The sequence below is a fragment of the Procambarus clarkii genome, chromosome 2 (assembly GCF_040958095.1).
Source record: "Procambarus clarkii isolate CNS0578487 chromosome 2, FALCON_Pclarkii_2.0, whole genome shotgun sequence".
Classification (NCBI taxonomy): Eukaryota; Metazoa; Arthropoda; class Malacostraca; order Decapoda; family Cambaridae; genus Procambarus; species Procambarus clarkii.
In genome coordinates, this window is record NC_091151.1 from 21,778,767 (window position 1) to 21,803,999 (window position 25,233).

Genomic DNA, 25,233 nt, shown 5'->3' on the forward strand with positions numbered 1-25,233 from the left:
CGCTGGATCCGGGTTCGTAACAGTGAACACCTCAGAAAGTAGGTTAACCTGGGGAGGGACAGACATCTGGTGATGAGGTAGAGTGCATCATGAGCATCAATATCCTCAATCCTCCCATCCATCCTCTTAAGGTCGGCGATTTTCTTATCAAGGACCTCATCGATGGCTTTCAACCCCAGGGGAGCTCCTAGGAGTGTGCTGTCTTCAGGTTTAGTTTTATGGATATTTGGCAGAAGACCCTCTATTCTCTCTACGATGCCTTGGTTGGAACATATTATTTCACATTTAGAAGGGTTCAGGGTGAGGCCTAAAACTGCACCTTGCTCCTGGATTTTTCTGATGTCCTCCAGGAGGGAGTCTTGGGAACCAGCTAGGGTACCATCATCCAAGAACCAGATGTTAAGCTCGCTGGACAGGACCTCTGTGACTTGTTTGATGACTAAGCAGAAAAGGAGAGGAGCAAGGGGGTCACCCTGTTGGACGCCTTCTCGCGAGTCAATTTCATGTTCGCCAAAAAGTAGCTTAAGATCCATACTGTAGCATGAATGTACAAAAGGGTAGAGGGAAGGGAAATGACTATGAACCGCACGGAGTACAGCATCCCTCCGCACCAAATTGAAGGCATTTTTGAAATCTAGCTTGATAAGGGCCTTTTCGTCTGTGATGTTGGCGATGAAGGCTCGAGCTGCATGGGCTGCCGCCTCACACCCTTGTGGAATGCCAAACCCGAGCTGTTTTGGCTTCAGCATGTTGGCCGCTGCATCACTAACTGTTCTTGCAGCTGCCTTTGCGACGAGACGCCGGAGAGAATTACCCACAGCTATTGACCTGATCCCTCCATCCTTTTTCTTTAGAGCACAGAGAGATGCTCCAAAAAAGATAGGTCTTATGGACGCTGGTATGTTGCCAGCTAGACATGCGTTGGTGAATCTGGTTAGTTCCACCAAGAGGTTCTTTGCAATGTCACCCAGTGCAGGGTTGAGCATTTGCTTGAGGTGGTTGGGTTTTAGTCCTGTGAACCCACCTGCTGATCCTGTAGGGAAGGACATGGCTGCTTTATGGACCACAGATTCAGCCACCCAGAGAGGTTCTGCTCCGGTAGCCCCCACTTGTACAATGTCGTCCTCACGCGGAGCCCTGGGGGGGGGGGGTGTTTCTCCCTTAGGGCTTGAGCTGTTGCGGCATCTCTGTCGGCAATTGAGTCCTCACTGGTGATGACTCGTATTGCGCCAATAGTGTTTCCTTCTTCTATTTTCTTGGTGACTGATGTTCTGATTTTTGATGTCTCGGATATGCCACTGTTGCTCTTCCTGCCGTGGGTGTTTCTCGCGCGAGTGGGAAGGCGCACCTGGTTGTCCTCCCTGGGAAATTCATTTATAGCTTTGATGACTGAGGCAGCTAAGGTTTTGTCTCTCCTTGCAGGGGTGGCTAGACATATGTTGCCAAACATTAGGAGGTTGTGCCATGCTTGGGTCGTTCCAGGAGAGTCGTTGACCTTTCTCAGGAGGGCAGATAATTTGGCTGCTGCATGGGGGCGGGCTGCTTTAGGGATGTGTTGCAAGGTTCTGGCCGATGTTGCTTTGATAGCTTCTAATAAATTTTCTGTGGGAATGAAGGTCTGGGAGGTGTTTTGCCTTACGGGCGGTGTGGGCTGTTGATTGGTATTCTCCCTGGGAGGGCACCCAGAACCCAAACACCTGGCTCCGTTGTGGTAATGAAGGCGCACATTATCGTCACTCAACCGGATACAGCATACCCTGTCACACGTCTGACATCTACCTTGTCTACCCCTGCTTGATGGCTCATCTTGGCTTGGAGAAGCCTGGCTATCTGTTGAGAGCTGCGACATGGGCGGGCGCTGGGCGGGTGGGTGGACGGCGGGTGGAGACTGGAGGGTGGGCGGCACTTGGAGGCTGGGGGGATGATCTATATATATATATATATATATATATATATATATATATATATATATATATATATATATATATATATATATATATATATATATATATATATATATATATATATATATATATATACATATATATATATATATATATATATATATATATATATATATATATATATATATATATATATATATATACATATATATATATATATACATATATATATATATATATATATATATACATATATATATATATATATATATATATATATATATATATATATATATATATATATATATATATATATATATATATATATATATATATATATATATATATTAATTGATTGAGAACACTGGCTTTGTATCTTTGGGGGCACTCACTTCTACCGTTCAGGCATAATCCTATGTTGGTGGGCTTGGTATATACGTTGGTGCTTAAAGAGGTTCCTGTTTTTGTTATTAGTACATCCAAGAATGGCAGACTGTTATTTTCACTATTTTCATGTGTAAATCGGAGTACTGACTCTCTCTCTAGGTGTCTTTTTAGGTCAATTAGTTCATCTGAGTCTTTTACTATTACGAATATGTCATCTACATAACGGCAGTATACAGTTGGTTTTTGTCTGCTACTGAAGACCCTATCTTCGATGGTTCCCATATAAAAATTAGCAAATAAAACTCCTAAGGGGGAGCCCATTGCTACTCCGTCTATTTGTAAAAGACTCCGTCTTTGTGTTTGGATAGGAGATGCCTCGTATGGGCCAATAAGCCTTCTGCAGCCCCTATGTTTATCCCTTATGTATCCCCCCATGTTTTCACCTTCATTGTATTATCACCTGACCTAATGCGGGTATAAAATCAACTAGTATTGTAAGATCTGTTCACTTGAGAATGAACCATGGAGGTTCGAAACGTCGTGCAAATTATACAAATAAGTGTAATACACTCTGTAGTAAATCACTTCTTTTCTTCCCCTTAAAAGTACGAAAATGAGTTTTGGAGAACTCCTATTTCAATTAAGCCCTGATGCTAAGAAAATAGTTAGAGGGATAGAAGCCCTAAACCAGAAAATAATAAATACAGAATATGCGGTCATATTCAATGAAACACGTTTGAAAGAAAACCTGCTGCCAGTATACACCAATATATATATATATATATATATATATATATATATATATATATATATATATATATATATATATATATATATATATATATATATATATATATATATATATATATATACATATATATATATATACATATATATATATAAATATATATATATATATATATATATATATATATATATATATATATATATATATATATATATATATATACATATATATATATATATATATATATATATATATATATATATATATATATATATATATATATATATATATATATATATATATATATATATATATATCCCGTAAGGCAAAACACCTCCCAGACCTTCATTCCCACAGAAAATTTATTTGAAGCTATCAAAGCAACATCGGCCAGAACCTTGCAACACATCCCTAAAGCAGCCCGCCCCCATGCAGCAGCCAAATTATCTGCCCTCCTGAGAAAGGTCAACGACTCTTCTGGAACGACCCAAGCATGGCACAACCTCCTAATGTTTGGCAACATATGTCTAGCCACCCCTGCAAGAAGAGACAAAACCTTAGCTGCCTCAGTCATCAAATCTATAAATGATTTTCCCAGGGAGGACAACCAGGTGCGCCTTCCCACTCGCGCGAGAAACACCCACGGCAGGAAGAGCAACAGTGGCATATCTGAGACATCAAAAATCAGAACATCAGTCACCAAGAAAATAGAAGAAGGAAACACTATTGGCGCAATACGAGTCATCACCAGTGAGGACTCAATTGCCGACAGAGATGCCGCAACAGCTCAAGCCCTAAGGGAGAAACACCCACCCAGGGCTCCGCGTGAGGACGACATTGTACAAGTGGGGGCTACCGGAGCAGAACCTCTCTGGGTGGCTGAATCTGTGGTCCATAAAGCAGCCATGTCCTTCCCTACAGGATCAGCAGGTGGGTTCACAGGACTAAAACCCAACCACCTCAAGCAAATGCTCAACCCTGCACTGGGTGACATTGCAAAGAACCTCTTGGTGGAACTAACCAGATTCACCAACACATGTCTAGCTGGCAACATACCAGCGTCCATAAGACCTATCTTTTTTGGAGCACCTCTCTGTGCTCTAAAGAAAAAGGATGGAAGGATCAGGCCAATAGCTGTGGGCAATTCTCTCCGGCGTCTCGTCGCAAAGGCAGCTGCAAGAACAGTTAGTGATGCAGCGGCCAACATGCTGAAGCCAAAACAGCTCGGGTTTGGCATTCCACAAGGGTGTGAGGCGGCAGCCCATGCAGCTCGAGCCTTCATCGCCAACATCACAGACGAAAAGGCCCTTATCAAGCTAGATTTCAAAAATGCCTTCAATTTGGTGCGGAGGGATGCTGTACTCCGTGCGGTTCATAGTCATTTCCCTTCCCTCTACCCTTTTGTACATTCATGCTACAGTATGGATCTTAAGCTACTTTTTGGCGAACATGAAATTGACTCGCGAGAAGGCGTCCAACAGGGTGACCCCCTTGCTCCTCTCCTTTTCTGCTTAGTCATCAAACAAGTCACAGAGGTCCTGTCCAGCGAGCTTAACATCTGGTTCTTGGATGATGGTACCCTAGCTGGTTCCCAAGACTCCCTCCTGGAGGACATCAGAAAAATCCAGGAGCAAGGTGCAGTTTTAGGCCTCACCCTGAACCCTTCTAAATGTGAAATAATATGTTCCATCCAGGGCATCGTAGAGAGAATAGAGGGTCTTCTGCCAAATATCCATAAAACTAAACCTGAAGACAGCACACTCCTAGGAGCTCCCCTGGGGTTGAAAGCCATCGATGAGGTCCTTGATAAGAAAATCGCCGACCTTAAGAGGATGGATGGGAGGATTGAGGATATTGATGCTCATGATGCACTCTACCTCATCACCAGATGTCTGTCCCTCCCCAGGTTAACCTATTTTCTGAGGTGTTCACCATCTTACAGTAGCCAAAAACTAAGGAAGTATGACCGGTTACTGAAATCAATGCTAGAAAAAGCCCTTAACCTCTCTCTCGATGACCTACAGTGGAAACAAGCCTCTCTTCCCGTAAGACTTGGGGGCCTCGGAGTTCGAACAGCAACGCAAATCGCTGTTCCAGCCTTCCTGTCCTCCTTATCAGCATCCGACGACCTTGTGAAGGAAATTCTACCTGCCCACTTACATCAGCTGGCAGGTGTACATGATCCCAATTTTACACCCTGTGCCACAGAGTGGGCCTCTCGTGCAGGCCAATCACCTCAACCACCATCCCCAAAAGCCCACAGGCAATCCAGCTGGGATGGCCCCATTGTAGACCAAGTTGCTGCAGAGTGCCTGGGTGCTGCAACAACACAACACGACATTGCTCGCCTCACAGCAGTAGCAGCACCACATGCAGGGGATTTCCTGTTAGCAACCACAATGTCGGCAACTGGCAAGCGTCTCACACCACACGCCCTCCGAATTGCTGTGGCCCTCCGCCTTGTTGCCCCAATCCACACCAGATATAGGTGTATTTGCGGCGAGGTGGTGGCTGACAGGTACGGCCACCATGGCCTACTCTGCCAAAACACAGGGGGATGGCACTCGAGGCACAATGAAGTTAACGACATCATCAAGAGGAGCCTCACCACAGCTGGATGCCCAGCTGAAAGAGAGCCCCATTACCTAACGCCCCGTAACTCTGATGCTCTTAATGGTCGCCCGGATGGTATCACAGTGAACCCCTGGAAGGATGGCAAGCAGTTGGTATGGGACTACACGTGCGTATCAACCCTGGCTAACACCTACATTAACCTCAGTGTTGCACAACCAGGTGGCGCTGCCACCCACAGGGAAGCAGCCAAATCCCGTAAGTATAGAGAACTGGATCACCACTACAATTTTGTCCCCATTGCTTCTGAGACACTCGGCGCCTGGGGTAAAAGTGCTACCAGTTTTTTGAAGGAACTGGGTTCTAGGCTCATTGAAACAACAAGGGACCCAAGAGCTGCAAGATTTCTTTTCCAGCGCCTCAGTGTGGCGATACAGAGGGGAAATGCGCACTGCATCCAGGGTTCCTGCCCGCCATCTGAGGAGCTGGAGGAACTCGACAACCTATGATAACTATCTTTGTAACCCATATGTAACTCCTTTTTTGTAACAAAGTTCAAATAAAGTAAATATATATGTGTACATACAAAAGAATGGGGGTGGTAGGAGAAGATAATATTAGTGTTCAGTGAGAAACCACAAGGTCTCCTCTGAATACTTTTTTTTTCTTCTCCGAGGCTATGGGTCCCCACATTGGCACCAGAGGTGGTACCCTCAAACTTTTTATATATATATATATATATATATATATATATATATATATATATATATATATATATATATATATATATATATATATATATATATATATATATATATATATATATATATATATATATGTATATATATATATATATATATATATATATATATATATATATATATATATATATATATATATATATATATATATATATATATATATATATATATATATATATATATATATATATATATATATATATATATATATATATATATATATATATATATTAAATATGACCGAAAAAGTAAGATTAATAATTCTAACACGAATTTTCCCAATATTTCTTATGTTTCTTTTCACTGTCCCTTACCTTGAGGTGCTTCTGGGGCTCAGCATCCCCGCGGCCCGGTCGTCGACCAGGCCTCCTGGTTGCTGGACTGATCAACCAGGCTGTTGGAAGCGGCTGCTCGCAGCCAGACGTATGGTTGATCAGGTATCCTTTGGAGGTGCTTATCCAGTTCCAAAGGTCGATTTTCAATTTTCTGTCGAAGGTAATTGAAAAATCAATTCTCTAAAATTCATTTTTATTTGTAGTCTGATGCTACGCTTGAACGCGTTTCGTAATAACTTATTACATTTTCAAAGATATTAGTTTACACACACACAACTATAACCTGCAAACACTAAGCAGAGTTCTTGTATGCTATAATTTTAAACAGCTTTCATCTTATATACCTGCATTTGGGTTAGGTGATATGTTACAACAGTTTTGGATGAGGTGAACAAAACTTTAAACACAAGACAGAACACGAAACAATGGGTATATATTGGGTAAATTAAAGGGAAGAATGGAAGTAACTGCAAAGGGCCTATTGGCCCATATTTCTTGATGCTTCTATATTGGAGCGGAGTCTTGAAGTGGGTAGAATATAGTTGAGCATTAATTGGCTGTTGATTGCTGGTGTTGACTTCTTGATGTGTAGTGCCTCGCAGATGTCAAGCTGCCTGCTATCGCTGTATCTATCGATGATTTCTGTGTTGTTTGTTAAGATTTCTCTGGTGATGGTCTGGTTGTGGGAAGAGATTATATGTTCCTTAATGGAGCCCTGTTGCTTATGCATCGTTAATCGCCTGGAAAGAGATGTTGTTGTTTTGCCTATATACTGAGTTCTTTGAGGCTTACAGTCCGCAAGTGGGCATTTGAAGGCATAGACGACGTTGGTATCTTTTAAAGCGTTCTGCTTTGTGTCTGGAGAGCTTCTCATGAGTAGGTTGGCAGTTTTTTTTTGTTTTATAGTAAATTGTCAATCGTATCTTCTGATTTTTGTCTGTAGGGATAACGTTCCTATCAACAATATCTTTCAGGACCCTTTCCTCTGTTTTATGAGCTGTGGAAAAGAAGTTCCTGTAAAATAGTCTAATAGGGGGTATAGGTGTTGTGTTAGTTGTCTCTTCAGAGGTTGCATGGCGTTTCACCTTCCTTCTTATGTCTTCAACGAAACCATTGGAGAAGCCATTGTTGACTAGGACCTGCCTTACCCTACAGAGTTCTTCGTCGACTTGCTTCCATCCTGAGCTGTGGCTGAGAGCACGGTCGACATAAGCGTTAACAACACTCCTCTTGTACCTGTCTGGGCAGTCACTGTTGGCATTTAGGCACATTCCTATGTTCGTTTCCTTAGTGTAGACTGCAGTGTGGAAACCTCCGCTCCTTTCTATGACTGTTACATCTAGAAAGGGCAGCTTCCCATCCTTCCCCATCTCGTAAGTGAAACGCAACACAGAATTCTGCTCAAATGCCTCCTTCAGCTCCTGCAGATGTCTGACATCAGGTACCTGTGTAAAAACAATGTCAAGACACATAAGCCTAGAAAACCACTTCGGCCAATCATTAGCCAGATACGCACACCCACGTACAGACTGGCGAAACGACTCAACGGCATGCTGACTCCTTATGTCCCTTGCACCTTCAGCCTGAAGTCTCCAAAGGAATTTGTTGACTTACTGCGGGGAACACGGGCCACAGGGATAAGAGCCTCGTTGGGCATAGAATCACTGTTTACCAACGTACCTGTGGATGAAACAATAGGGATGATAGCGGACAGAGTGTATCGTGATCCGGTCTGTACTCCTCTTGACATACCAGAAAACATTCTAAGGATACTACTCCAAGCTTGTACTAAAGAGGCACCCTTCTTGAGCCCGGATGGGCACATGTATAAGCAAGAAGTTGGGGTCGCCATGGGTTCTCCCCTAGGTGTCCTGTTTACGAACTTCTACATGGGTACCATCGAGCAAAAAGTCTTAGTCGAAATGAACTTGAAACCGGCCATATACTGCAGGTATCTTGATGCATTTTTACACAGGTACCTGATGTCAGAACTCTGCAGGAGCTGTAGGAGGCATTTGAGATGCCTCCTTCAGGTAGAATCTACCTGAAGGAGGTAGAATCTACCCACTTCAAGACTCCGCTCCAATATAGAAGCATCAAGAAATATGGGCCAATAGGCCCTCTGCAAATACTTCCATTCTCACCTTCAATACCCATTATTTCGTGTTCTGTCTTGTGTTGAAAGTTTGTTTTCACCTCGTCCAAAACTGTTGTAACATATCACCTCACCCAAATGCAGGTATAAAAAATCGAAGATGTTTAAGCTCTATTCAGTTATAGTTGTGTGTGTGTAAACTAAAGTCTTTGAAAATGTAATAAGTTTTATGAAACGCGCTGAAGTGTCGCGTCAGACTAGAAATAAAAATGAATTTTGGAGAATTGATTTTTCAATTACCATGAACACTGAAAAGAAATATAAGAAAGATCGAAAAAATTCGTGTTAGAATTAATAATCTTACTTTTTCGGTTATATTTAATAATATATATATATATATATATATATATATATATATATATATATATATATATATATATATATATATATATATATATATATATATATATATATATATATATATATATATATACATATATATATATATATATATATATATATATATATATATATATATATATATATATATATATATATATATACATATATATATATATATATATATATATATATATATATATATATATATATATATATATATATATATATATATATATATATATATATATATATATATATGTCGTACCTAGTAGCCAGAACGCACTGCTCGGCCTACTATGCAAGGCCCGATTTGCCTAATAAGCCAAGTTTTCATGAATTAATTGTTTTTCGACTACCTAACCTACCTAACCTAACCTAACCTAACTTTTTCTGCTACCTAACCTAACCTAACCTATAAAGATAGGTTAGGTTAGGTTAGGTAGGGTTGGTTAGGTTCGGTCATATGTCTCTGTTAATTTTAACTCCAATAACAAAACATTGACCTCATACATAATAAAATGGGTAGCTTTATCATTTCATAAGAAAAAATTTGAGAAAATATATTAATTCAGGAAAATTTGGTTTATTAGGCAAATCGGGCCTTGCATAGTAGGCTGAGAAGTGCGTTCTGGCTACTAGGTACGATATATATATATATATATATATATATATATATATATATATATATATATATATATATATATATGCGAACAAGCCTGAATGGTCCCCAGGTTAATATGCAACTGAAAACTCACACCCCAGAAGTGACTCGAACCCATACTCCCAGAAGCAACGCAACTGGTATGTACAAGACGCCTTAATCCACTTGACCATCACGACCGGACATAATGAGGTGATAGCCGAGGCTATTTGAACCACCCCACCGCCGGCACTCGGATAGTAATCTTGGGCATAGCATTTTACCAAATCACCTCATTCTTTGGGGCACACGTGAGGAACACAAATGCGAACAAGCCTGAATGGTCCCCAGGTTAATATGCAACTGAAAACTCACACCCCAGAAGTGACTCGAACCCATACTCCCAGATGCAACGCAACTGGTATGTACAAGACGCCTTAATCCACTTGACCATCACGACCGGACATAATGAGGTGATAGCCGAGGCTATTTGAACCACCCCACCGCCGGCACTCGGATAGTAATCTTGGGCATAGCATTTTACCAAATCACCTCATTCTTTGGGGCACACGTGAGGAACACAAATGCGAACAAGCCTGAATGGTCCCCAGGTTAATATGCAACTGAAAACTCACACCCCAGAAGTGACTCGAACCCATACTCCCAGAAGCAACGCAACTGGTATGTACAAGACGCCTTAATCCACTTGACCATCACGACCGGACATAATGAGGTTATAGCCGAGGCTTTTTGAACCACCCCACCGCCGGCACTCGGATAGTAATCTTGGGCATAGCATTTTACCAAATCACCTCATTCTTTGGGGCACATGAGAGGAACACAAATGCGAACAAGCCTGAATGGTCCCCAGGTTAATATGCAACTGAAAACTCACACCCCAGAAGTGACTCGAACCCATACTCCCAGAAGCAACGCAACTGGTATGTACAAGACGCCTTAATCCACTTGACCATCACGACCGGACATAATGAGGTGATAGCCGAGGCTATTTGAACCACCCCACCGCCGGCACTCGGATAGTAATCTTGGGCATAGCATTTTACCAAATCACCTCATTCTTTGGGGCACACGTGAGGAACACAAATGCGAACAAGCCTGAATGGTCCCCAGGTTAATATGCAACTGAAAACTCACACCCCAGAAGTGACTCGAACCCATACTCCCAGAAGCAACGCAACTGGTATGTACAAGACGCCTTAATCCACTTGACCATCACGACCGGACATAATGAGGTGATAGCCGAGGCTATTTGAACCACCCCACCGCCGGCACTCGGATAGTAATCTTGGGCATAGCATTTTACCAAATCACCTCATTCTTTGGGGCACACGTGAGGAACACAAATGCGAACAAGCCTGAATGGTCCCCAGGTTAATATGCAACTGAAAACTCACACCCCAGAAGTGACTCGAACCCATACTCCCAGAAGCAACGCAACTGGTATGTACAAGACGCCTTAATCCACTTGACCATCACGACCGGACATAATGAGGTGATAGCCGAGGCTATTTGAACCACCCCACCGCCGGCACTCGGATAGTAATCTTGGGCATAGCATTTTACCAAATCACCTCATTCTTTGGGGCACACGTGAGGAACACGTGTGCCAAGATTACTATCCGAGTGCCGGCGGTGGGGTGGTTCAAATAGCCTCGGCTATCACCTCATTATGTCCGGTCGTGATGGTCAAGTGGATTAAGGCGTCTTGTACATACCAGTTGCGTTGCTTCTGGGAGTATGGGTTCGAGTCACTTCTGGGGTGTGAGTTTTCAGTTGCATATTAACCTGGGGACCATTCAGGCTTGTTCGCATTTGTGTTCCTCACGTGTGCCCCAAAGAATGAGGTGATTTGGTAAAATGCTATGCCCAAGATTACTATCCGAGTGCCGGCGGTGGGGTGGTTCAAATAGCCTCGGCTATCACCTCATTATGTCCGGTCGTGATGGTCATGTGGATTAAGGCGTCTTGTACATACCAGTTGCGTTGCTTCTGGGAGTATGGGTTCGAGTCACTTCTGGGGTGTGAGTTTTCAGTTGCATATTAACCTGGGGACCATTCAGGCTTGTTTGCATTTGTGTTCCTCACGTGTGCCCCAAAGAATGAGGTGATTTGGTAAAATGCTATGCCCAAGATTACTATCCGAGTGCCGGCGGTGGGGTGGTTCAAATAGCCTCGGCTATCACCTCATTATGTCCGGTCGTGATGGTCAAGTGGATTAAGGCGTCTTGTACATACCAGTTGCGTTGCTTCTGGGAGTATGGGTTCGAGTCACTTCTGGGGTGTGAGTTTTCAGTTATATATATATATATATATATATATATATATATATATATATATATATATATATATATATATATATATATATATATATATATATATATATATATATATATATATATATATACATATATATATATTGTGACGATAATCTCCTTCAAGAGATTGAGCCTGCTCTTCCCTCCACCATTACGTCGTTGAAATTATATAAAACTACTATGGAAGAAATGTCCAACAACGACAACAACACCAGCAAGGTTTGCCAGAGCGCAAAACGTATGCAGCCAGACACCTGTTCAGACTCAAACCGCCAAACTACCTGTTGATCGCTACCGGCTCCGCTGATTGGTCGCCGGTCTGGCTGCACCTGCACTCGCGCCCCCATACTACTTGATGTCTGGGGTCGCCACGACCTCAGACCTCAGAATATTCAGTGCTTTCGTGGTTACCACTCCTCCCGGCTAGACGTTAGCGTGTACTGAGAGAGGTGGTAGCTTAAAGCCAATATTCCAGCACCTTCCCTTTATTTTGTGTTGCACTTCTTGTTATTTTGCCTTAACGTAACTTTTCATTGTGTCATTTAAGTATTCTTATTATTTTGATTGATTGATTTTATTATACAAATTTGTTTGTCCATTTTTTTCATGTTTTGATTTATTTAACGTAATTAAAATTTCATTGTTAAAATTTACTTGTGTTTTGTGTGTCTTCTCCTTACCTTACCACAGACGAAGTTCCAGTTTTTTCTATTTTTTTTTATAACTATGTGACGAGGCCATACCCCTAGCCTTAAACAGCCGAACACCAACGCGTTACCGTCACAAGTTATATGGGGGCCTGTCCGGGATGCTTCACTCAGGTATTGGTGCCAAGTGGTAATTTATGGTAAGCGTATTTAACTTTGTTAACGTAGCTTTACTATTTTTCATATTCCATTTCATTTTTTATAAGGTGCGGTGTATTGTGCATTACGAGAGTAACATATGGTGAAGGTGAGACAACTTTGGATTACGTGGTGACTGTAGGCCACAGTCATACTCTTAATTGGTCATCTCTCCCTCCGTGTTATTACTCGTGTTTACCATCTATGTCCCTTGAATATTTCTCATTTTGACAGATCATCATATTGGTACCCTGGTACTGTGGTCTGCCCCGGGTGAAGAGTACCCAATCTTCTGCAATCTGACTGTAGGAGGACAAAGAGGGCCATAGTTCCTCTAGCTCGAACTTTAGTTGCTGAATTGGGACCTCAGCAGCAGTTCTCGTCACCAGTTGACACCTCGCACCTCTACGCGTCAGTCAGAGATGATGATACATACAACGGTAGGGAATTAGCTTACTTTTCAGAGCACAAAAGTTCGCTAATTCTGTAAGTATCATATTAAATTCAGTAGGAAAAACTTGCTTTATGTCCTATAGAGACTCGGCAAGGTATGCCTACATCCTTGGACTACCAATTTTACTTTTGAAGCATTTAACTATTTCATTTGTTTTCGAAACTCTGTTTCATTTGTTAGTAGGATTTTCTTGCCCTTATCCTCTTACATGAGTACCGGGTACAAGATTTCCTGCGCCCTTGATTTAATTTAATCATTTAACATCTTTTACTTAACTTTAATTGTTAAAGATCTCACAGGATAGGTACCAGTTGCCACGTTGTCCTGTTTCTGACATTCACTATTGAATATTCGTGTACCTTTATTTGCTAATTTCACCATGTTTCGTCTCCAAGCTTTCCGTACAAATCCAGCAGGTGAAATAGGGACTTTAAGTCGTGCCAAGAGGACTGAATTACAAACTCTTGCACATGAGTATCAACTAGAAGTTCCCTACCAAGCCAACAAAAATGACCTACACAACCTGTTGCTGGATTACTATTTAGAGCAAGGTAAGATAGACTCTGAAACTCATGAAACTTACTATATTGCAGGAAAAACTGATTTGGCAACGATGAAACTCCAATTGGAACTGGCCAAGATTGAACGTGAGCAGCAAAGGGAAGCCCGCGAACAACAAAGGGAAGCCCTCGAACAACAAGAACGAGCAGCTGCCATACGAAGGGAAGAACAAGAACGCGAAGCTGCTTTGAGGAGGGAAGAACAAGAACGAGAAATCACCCTCAGAGAACGTGAAGCTGCCTTGAGGAGAGAAGAACACGAACGTGGACTCGCCCTCCAGGAACGTGAGGTTGCACTACTCCAGGAGCGGGAACGAGTACAGCTTGAAACCAAACGACGCGAGTTGGAGATGCAACGCGAACATGACAAGCAACAAGCGACTCTGGCTCTAGAGTGTCGTCAACGCGAAATCGCCTTGGAAACTTCACACTTCACTCAACGCCAGCAAGCTACTGCCAATCTTCCCGTCAGTTTTAATATATCACATGCAAGTAAGTTAATGCCATCCTTTGTAGAAGCAGAACTTGATGTGTTTTTCACCACCTTTGAAACCCTTGCTAATCAACTCAGTTGGCCTGTCGACCAATGGGCCACACTTCTCAGAGTCCATCTTACAGGTAGAGCTGCAGTCACACTCAGTACTTTGGCGTCTGAGAATGACTACCACACTCTGAAACAAGCAGTGTTGGACGCCTACCTCCTCTCTACCGAAAGTTATAGAAGAAAATTCCGTGACCACCTGAAGGCAAGTACCACTACCTTCCTCGAGTTTGCTAACACGAAACGGAGGTATTTCATGAAATGGCTGGAAGCAGCACATGTCTCTACTTTTACAGAACTCGTCAACCTGATGCTTGTTGAAGAATTCTTGAGACGTGTGCCACCTCCTGTCCGCCTCTACTTAGCAGATAAAGAAGAAACCGACTACCTGAAGTGTGCTAAGTCGGCTGACACTTACAGCCTCATCCACCGGCTGACACCCGAACCATCCTCCAGTAAGAAGTCGTGGTACAGTTACGAGAAGGTGAGCCCCGATCAAGCTGGTTCACAACTGTACTGCAAGTATTGTAGACTCTATGGACATACCATAGACAAGTGTGGTAAGTCTCAATACAAGGGAACCACTGACCAACAAAGACCCAAACCAACTCCTCCTAAGTCCGGTAAGCCTGTGATGAATGTTGGTGTTGATGTAAATGATCTTTCTCTTTTCAGTAACCACCTGTATACTGGAACTGTCTCTGCCAACGGTTCAAATCCGGAGGGACGTTTCAAATTGAAGATCTTGAGGGACACAGCGGCTCTACAATCGATCATCTTGAAGTCGGCTGTGCCCAACATCGTCTACACCGGAGAAACTGTCTTCATCACTGACCTCACTGCTACCACTCCATACCCTCTCGCCAGAGTCCACCTGGATTGTCCCTACGTGAACGGGGAAGTCCAAGTCGCCGTCAGGGAAAAGCCTTTTCCCATGCCTGGAGTGCAACTTCTCCTAGGCAACGACTTGGCAGAAGACCTGCAACCGACCAACCTGATCGTCATGGACAAACCCCAGGTGTGTAACTCTGTGCCAATAAACCCTATTCTAGAGTATGTTCCAGCAGAGGTTCAAGAGAGTGATGAAGTTTCTCCTCCGGTTCTCGTGACCACCCGTGCACAAGCCGCACGTCCACAGCCAGCTGACTCTACTGCTACCGCTGTCCCTCAAGACCCTCAGAAACTACCCCCACATCTGACCAAGTTGGAGTTCCGTAAGTTGCAGAGGGAAGATCTTACTTTAACACCATTGTTTTTCCAGGCTGAGACTCAACCCGACAGTATTCCTGGGTTCTTCCTAGAGAACGACTTGCTCTACCGCAGATATAGACCCAGTAAACTGAAGGAGGAGGACGATTGGGCCAACATCGAACAACTTGTGATTCCCACCAGCCTGCGGCCCACTATTCTACACCTGGCCCACGGAGCATTCTCCCACTACGGCTTCAACAAGACTTACCATGGGATTCGTCAAGACTACTACTGGCCAGGTATGGTAAATAACGTCAAACAGTACGTAAAACAGTGTCATACATGTCAGATGGCAGGCAAACCGAACGTCTCCATTCCCAGAGCACCACTGATTCCCATACAGGTGCCTGCGGAACCTTTCCACAGACTCATAATAGACTGTGTTGGTCCTTTACCTCGGACGAGTTCAGGTAACGCCTACATCCTAACCATCCTGTGTCCTACCACCAGATTTCCCATAGCAGTTCCAGTGAAGAACATCACGACTGCTACGGTTATAAAACATCTATTGAAGATCTTCACTCAATACGGATTTCCCAGGGAGATTCAAAGTGACTGTGGTACCAACTTCACCAGTGATCTCTTCAAAAGGACACTGGAGGAGTTCAACATCAAACAGGTATTGTCCAGCCCCTATCATCCTGCTTCACAGGGTTCTCTTGAACGTAGTCATCAGACCATCAAAGCACTCTTGAAAAAGTTTTGTAGTGAAACCTCGAAGGATTGGGATAAGCAGATTGACCTTATAATGTGTATTTTCAGAAGTCTCCCCAATGAGTCCCTAGGAGTATCTCCTTATGAGATGCTCTACGGCCGTAAGTGCCGTACTCCCCTTAAGGCTTTCAAAGACTCTCTCAGAGATGCCACCTTCAGTGAGCATCAGAATGTGCCCCAGTTTCTTCAAAACCTTCAACACATTCTAGAGAGAGTCCACCGCTTTGCCCATGATAATCTATTGAAAGCCCAGGTGAGAATGAAGACTCATTACGACCAGACCAGCAAAGTAAGAAAATTCAAGCCGGGAGACTTCGTCCTTGCCTATTTCCCTATCCCAGGTTCACCTTTACAAAACAGGTTTTCAGGACCCTACTGCGTCAAAGAGTGCAGGAATAATAACAACTACGTAATAGAGACTCCAGATAGGCGGCGGAAGACCCAGCTGTGCCACGTCAACCTCCTGAAGCAATATAATGGTACTCCTCCCACTGTCCTGACTAACTATTCTACTTTCACAGAACCCTACATCCACAGTGAGACCTTCCCGGCTTCTCCTCCCGAAAGCACTGACAAGGAGTCAGCGCTTTCTAATTCCGAAATCCTTAATGATCTTCCCAAATGCTTTCAGGATAATAATCGTGCTCCTTTGCCCTCTTCTAATTCCACTCTCACCTCGTCAGATAAGCCCTTCATCCTCCAAGTCGACGCCAATGGTACCGACGTTGGTGGTGTCGTGATGCAGCAACGAAGCGAGAAGAATACACCTGTCAGCGACTACTGCTACAAGGATCTACGGAACAATTGGCAAGGAGCTACTCTTCCTCATCCTGAAGCTTCAGCACCTCACTCCACACCTGAAAAGTGCTCGGTCCACCATCAACACGGACCACACCACCCTACACCACCTGCAGCACGCCCACTTCCCATCTCAACGTCTTCTACTATGGGCTTGCTACCTGCAGAAATTCAACCTGGTGACACGCTATACCAAGAGTCTGAAAACATCTTAGCCCATGATCTCTCCAGAGTTTATGAAGTAGAAGCGACTCCATCCATTACTCCACTACATAACGACGTACTTCTTCCAGAACCGCAGGCTTCGGGGGAGAGTTGTGACGATAATCTCCTTGAAGAGATTGAGCCTGCTCTTCCCTCCACCATTACGTCGTTGAAATTATATAAAACTACTATGGAAGAAATGTCCAACAACGACAACAACACCAGCAAGGTTTGCCAGAGCGCAAAACGTATGCAGCCAGACACCTGTTCAGACTCAAACCGCCAAACTACCTGTTGATCGCTACCGGCTCCGCTGATTGGTCGCCGGTCTGGCTGCACCTGCACTCGCGCCCCCATACTACTTGATGTCTGGGGTCGCCACGACCTCAGACCTCAGAATATTCAGTGCTTTCGTGGTTACCACTCCTCCCGGCTAGACGTTAGCGTGTACTGAGAGAGGTGGTAGCTTAAAGCCAATATTCCAGCACCTTCCCTTTATTTTGTGTTGCACTTCTTGTTATTTTGCCTTAACGTAACTTTTCATTGTGTCATTTAAGTATTCTTATTATTTTGATTGATTGATTTTATTATACAAATTTGTTTGTCCATTTTTTCATGTTTTGATTTATTTAACGTAATTAAAATTTCATTGTTAAAATTTACTTGTGTTTTGTGTGTCTTCTCCTTACCTTACCACAGACGAAGTTCCAGTTTTTTCTATTTTTTTTTATAACTATGTGACGAGGCCATACCCCTAGCCTTAAACAGCCGAACACCAATGCGTTACCGTCACAATATATATATATATATATATATTATATATATATATATATATATATATATATATATATATATATATATATATATATATATATGTATATATATATATATATATATATATATACCTCCGAAGAGACAACTAACACAACACCTATACCCCCTATTAGACTATTTTACAGGAACTTCTTTTCCACAGCTCATAAAACAGAGGAAAGGGTCCTGAAAGATATTGTTAATAGAAACGTTATCCCTACAGACAAAAATCAGAGGATACAACTGACGATTTACTATAAAACCAGAAAAACGGCCAGCCTACTCATGAGAAACTCTCCAGACACGAAACAGAACGCTTTAAAAGAGACTAACGTCGTCTATGCCTTCAAATGCCCACTTGGGGACTGTAAGCTCCAAAAAACCCAGTATATAGGCAAGACAACAACATCTCTTTCTAGGCGTTTAACGATGCATAAACAACAGGGCTCCATTAAGGAACATATAATCTCTTCCCATAACCAAACCATCGCCAGAGAAATCCTAGTAAACAACACAGAAATCATCGATAGATACAGCGATAGCAGGCGGCTCGACGTTTGCGAGGCACTACACATCAAGAAGTCAACACCAGCAATCAACAGCCAATTATTGCACAACTATATTCTACCCACCTCAAGACTCCGCTCCAATATAGAAGCATCAAGAAATATGGACCAATAGGCTTTCTACAAACACTTCTATTCAATATCCATTGTTTCGTGTTCTGTCTTGTGTTGATACTTTTAATACCCTATTAATATCCTCTAATGCCACATCATCCTTCCCACCTTACTCAAATGTAATGCCACATCACCCTTCCCACCTCACTCAAATGTAGATATAAAATCAGGGAAACGCAAGTTCTAATCAGTTGTGTATTTGTGAAGTCTTTGAAAATGTAATAAGTTTTACGAAACGCGCCCGTGTCGCGTCAGACTAGAAATAAAAATGAATTTTGGAGAAGTGATTTTTGATTTACCTCCAACAGTGAAGCATAATGTACGAAAGATTGAGAAAATTCGTGTTAGAATTATTAATCTTACTTTTTCGGTCATATTTAATAAAATATATATATATATATATATATATATATATATATATATATATATATATTAGTATACTTTGGTAGCAGTCTTTCCTGTAGACATATATTATTAAATATGACCGAAAAAGTAAGATTAATAATTCTAACACGAATTTTCTCAATCTTTCGTACATTTCGTTACGTGCTTTTCGTAAAAGCAAAGGTCAACAAACTGATCGAAACTGTGAACGCCAAGAAATCCGGACTCCACCTGCCAAAGATCATTGGGGAATATAAACCCGGGTATGCGTATGGAAATGTCAGGACACACAAGCCTGGAAACCCACTTCGGCCAATCATTAGCCAGATACCCACACCCACGTACAGACTGGCGAAGCGACTCAACGGCCTGCTGACTCCTTATGTTCCTTGCGCCTTCAGCCTGAAGTCTCCAAAGGAATTTGTTGACTTACTGCGGGGCACACGGGCCACAGGGATAAGAGCCTCGTTGGACGTAGAATCGCTGTTTACCAACGTACCTGTGGACGAGACAATCGGGATGATAGCCGATAGAGTGTATCGTGATCCAGCCTGTACTCCTCTTGACATACCAGAAAATATTCTGAGGAAACTACTCCAAGCTTGTACTAAAGAGGCACCCTTCTTGAGCCCGGATGGGCACATGTATAAGCAAGTAGATGGGGTCGCCATGGGTTCTCCCCTAGGTGTCCTGTTTGCAAACTTCTACATGGGTACCATCGAGCAAAAAGTCTTAGTCGACATGAGCTTGAAACCGGCCATATACTGCAGATATGTTGACGACATTTTTACACAGGTACCTGATGTCAGACATCTGTAGGAGCTGAAGGAGGCATTTGAGCAGAATTCCGTGTTGCGTTTCACTTACGAGATGGAAAAGGATGGGAAGCTGCCCTTTCTAGATGTAACAGTCATGGAAAAGAGCGGAGGTTTCCACACTGCAGTCTACACTAAGGAAACGAACATAGGAATGTGCCTAAATGCCAACAGCGACTGCCCAGACAGGTACAAGAGGAGTGTTGTTAACGCATATGTCGACCGTGCTCTCAGCCACAGCTCAGAATGGAAGCAAGTCGACGAAGAACTCTGTAGGGTAAGGCAGGTCCTAGTCACCAACGGCTTCTCCAATGGTTTCGTCGAAGACATCATAAGAAGGAAAGTGAAACTCCATGCAACCTCTGAAGAGACAACTGACACAACACCTATACCCCCTATTAGACTATTTTACAGGAACTTCTTTTCCACAGCTCATAAAATGGAGGAAAGGGTCCTGAAAGATATTGTTAATAGAAACGTTATCCCTATAGACAGAAATCAGAGGATACAACTGACGATTTACTATAAAACCAGAAAAACGGCCAGCCTACTCATGAGAAACTCTCCAGACACAAAACAGAACGCTTTAAAAGAGACTAACGTCGTCTATGCCTTCAAATGCCCTCTTGGGGACTGTAAGCTCCAAAAAACCCAGTATATAGGCAAGACAACAACATCTCTTTCTAGGCGTTTAACGATGCATAAGCAACAGGGTTCCATTAAGGAACATATAATCTCTTCCCACATCCAAACCATCGCCAGAGAAATCCTAGTAAACAACACAGAAATCATCGATAGATACAGCGATAGCAGGCGGCTTGACGTTTGCGAGGCACTACACATCAAGAAGTCAACACCAGCAATCAACAGCCAATTAATGCACAACTATATTCTACCCACCTCAAGACTCCGCTCCAATATAGAAGCATCAAGAAATATGTACCAATAGGCTTTCTACAAACAATTCTATTCAATACCCATTGTTTCGTGTTCTGTCTTGTGTTGATGAAATTAATACCCTATTAATACCACCTCTTGTTCTGTCTTGTGTTGATGAAATTAATACCTATTAATGCCCCCTCTTGTTCTGTCTTGTGTTAATGCCACATCACCCCTTCCACCTCACTCAAATGTAGATATAAAATCGGAGATACGTAAGTTCTATTCAGTTGTGTATTTGTGAACTAAAGTCTTTGAAAATGTAATAAGTTTTACGAAACGCGCTCGTGTCGCGTCAGACTAGAAATAAAAATGAATTTTGGAGAATTGATTTTTGATTTACCTCCAACAGTGAAAAAAAATGTACGAAAGATTGAGAAAATTCGTGTTAGAATTATTAATCTTACTTTTTCGGTCATATTTAAAAATATATATATATATATATATATATATATATATATATATATATATATATATATATATATATATATATATATATATATATATATATATATATATATATATATATATATATATATATATATATATATATATATATATATATATATATATATATATATATATATATATATATATATATATATATATATATATACTCACACCCCAGAAGTGACTCGAACCCATACTCCCAGAAGCAACGCAACTGGTATGTACAAGACGCCTGGGGTGTGAGTTTTCAGTTGCATATTGTCCTGGGGACCATTCAGGCTTGTTCGCATTTGTGTTCCTCACGTGTGCCCCAAAGAATGAGGTGATTTGGTAAAATGCTATGCCCAAGATTACTATCCGAGTGCCGGCGGTGGGGTGGTTCAAATAGCCTCGGCTATCACCTCATTATGTCCGGTCGTGATGGTCAAGTGGATTAAGGCGTCTTGTACATACCAGTTGCGTTGCTTCTGGGAGTATGGGTTCGAGTCACTTCTGGGGTGTGAGTTTTCAGTTGCATATTGTCCTGGGGACCATTCAGGCTTGTTCGCATTTGTGTTCCTCACGTGTGCCCCAAAGAATGAGGTGATTTGGTAAAATGCTATGCCCAAGATTACTATCCGAGTGCCGGCGGTGGGGTGGTTCAAATAGCCTCGGCTATCACCTCATTATGTCCGGTCGTGATGGTCAAGTGGATTAAGGCGTCTTGTACATACCAGTTGCGTTGCTTCTGGGAGTATGGGTTCGAGTCACTTCTGGGGTGTGAGTTTTCAGTTGCATATTGTCCTGGGGACCATTCAGGCTTGTTCGCATTTGTGTTCCTCATGTGTGCCCCAAAGAATGAGGTGATTTGGTAAAATGCTATGCCCAAGATTACTATCCGAGTGCCGGCGGTGGGGTGGTTCAAATAGCCTCGGCTATCACCTCATTATGTCCGGACGTGATGGTCAAGTGGATTAAGGCGTCTTGTACATACCAGTTGCGTTGCTTCTGGGAGTATGGGTTCGAGTCACTTCTGGGGTGTGAGTTTTCAGTTGCATATTGTCCTGGGGACCATTCAGGCTTGTTCGCATATATATATATATATGTCGTACCTAATAGCCAGAACGCACTTCTCGGCCTACTATCCAAGGCCAGATTTGCCTAATAAGCCAAGTTTTCCTGAAATAATATATTTTCTCTAATTTTTTTCTTATGAAATGGTAAAGCTACCCATTTCGTTATGTATGAGGTCAATTTTTTTTATTGGAGTTAAAATTAACGTAGATATATGACCAAACCTAACCAACCCTACCTAACCTAACCTAACCTATCTTTATAGGTTAGGTTAGGTTAGGTAGCAGAAAAAGTTAGGTTAGGTTAGGTTAGGTAGGTTAGGTAGTCAAAAAACAATTAGTTTATGAAAACCTGGCTTATTAGGCAAATCGGGCCTTGCATAGTAGGCTGAGAAGTGCGTTCTGGCTACTAGGTATGACATGTATATATATATATATATATATATATATATATATATATATATATATATATATATATATATATATATATATATATATATATATTGTGACGATAATCTCCTTCAAGAGATTGAGCCTGCTCTTCCCTCCAAAAATACGTCGATACATCTATATAAAACTACTATGGAAGAAATGTCCAACAATGACAACAACACCAGCAAGGTTTGCCAGAGCGCAAAACGTATGCAGCCAGGAACACCTGCTACACCTCAAACCGCCAAACTACCTGTCTTGTTGCCGGCTCCTCGCTGATTGGCCGCCGGTCCAGCTGCTACTGCACTCACCCACCATACTACTTGATGTCTGGGGCCGCCACGACCTCAGTCCTCAGAATATTCAGTGCTTTCATACGGTTAACACTTCTTCCTGGTAGACGAAGCTTTGGCTTACGTGTACTAAGAGAGGTGATAGCTTAAAGCCAATATTCCTGCACCTCTCATTTTATTGTATATTGCACAGCTTGTTATTGCTCACTTGTCTTAACGTAACTTCTCACTTTGTCATTTAATTATTCTTATTATTTTGATTGATTCATTTTATTATACGAATTTGTATGTCCATTTTATTCATATTTTGTTTATTTAACGTAATTAAAATTTCATTGTTAAAAATTACTTGTGTTTTGTGTGTCTTCTCCTTACCTTACCACAGACGAAGTTCCAGATTTTCTATTTTTTTTTTATTCTATGTGACGAGGCCATACCCCTAGCTTTGAACAGCCGAACACCAACGCGTTACCGTCACAATATATATATATATATATATATATATATATATATATATATATATATATATATATATATATATATGTCGTACCTAGTAGCCAGAACTCACTTTTCAGCCTACAATGCAAGGCCCGATTTGCCTAATAAGCCAAGTTTTCATGAAATAATATATTTTCTCTAATTTTTTTCTTATGAAATGATAAAGCAACCCATTTCATTATGTAAGAGGTGAATTTTTTTTTATTGGAGTTAAAATTAACGTAGATATATGACCGAACCTAACCAACCCTACCTAACCTATCTTTATAGGTTAGGTTAGGTTAGGTAGCCGAAAAAGTTAGGTTAGGTTAGGTAGGTTAGGTAGTCGAAAAGCAATTAATTCATGAAAACTTGGCTTATTAGGCAAATCGGGCCTTGCATAGTAGGCTCAGAAGTGAGTTCTGGCTACTAGGTACGACATATATGTATATGTCGTACCTAGTAGCCAGAACGCACTTCTCAGCTTACTATGCAAGGCCCGATTTGCCTAATAAGCCAAGTTTTCATAAATTAATTGTTTTTCGACTACCTAACCTACCTAACCTAACCTAACGTTTTCGGCTACCTAACCTAACCTAACCTAATCTATAAAGATAGGTTAGGTTGGGTTAGGTAGGGTTGGTTAGGTTCGGTCATATATCTACGTTAATTTTAACTCCAATAAAAAAAAATTGACCTCATACATAATGAAATGGGTAGCTTTATCATTTCATAAAAAAAAAATTAGAGAAAATATATTAATTCAGGAAAACTTGGCTTATTAGGCAAATCGGGCCTTGCATAGTAGGCTGAGAAGTGCGTTCTGGCTACTAGGTACAACATATATATATATATATATATATATATATATATATATATATATATATATATATATATATATATATATATATATATATATATATATATATATACATATATATATATATATATATATATATATATATATATATATATATATATATATATATATATACATATATATATATATATATATATATATATATATATATATATATACATATATATATATATATATATATATATATATATATATATATATATATATATATATATATATATATATATATATATATATATATATATATATATATATATATATATCGTACCTAGTAGTCAGAACGCACTTCTCAGCCTACTATACAAGGCCCGATTTGCCTAATAAGCCAAGTTTGTTTTACCAAATACTTTAGTTATTTCATTTATGCACTCACTATGCAATGGCAGTACATGTGCTTATAATTTAAAATGTGCTTGCACACCTTGTATATGTGATTGGTGGCTAACCAATCTCCCACTTGCAACCATGTCTA

At 41.3% G+C, this 25,233-nt stretch overlaps 1 protein-coding gene across 1 annotated transcript in view; it reads left to right on the plus strand.

Annotated features, from left to right (window-relative positions):
• The first annotated feature begins 747 nt into the window (after window positions 1–747).
• LOC138365877 (beta-1,4-galactosyltransferase 4-like) overlaps window positions 748–25,233 on the plus strand; it is a 98,313-nt gene continuing 73,827 nt past the window's right edge. Inside the window, exon 1 of the mRNA XM_069326545.1 lies at window positions 748–898. Coding sequence (XP_069182646.1) covers window positions 748–898 — 151 coding nt within the window. The remainder of the gene's footprint in view (window positions 899–25,233) is intronic.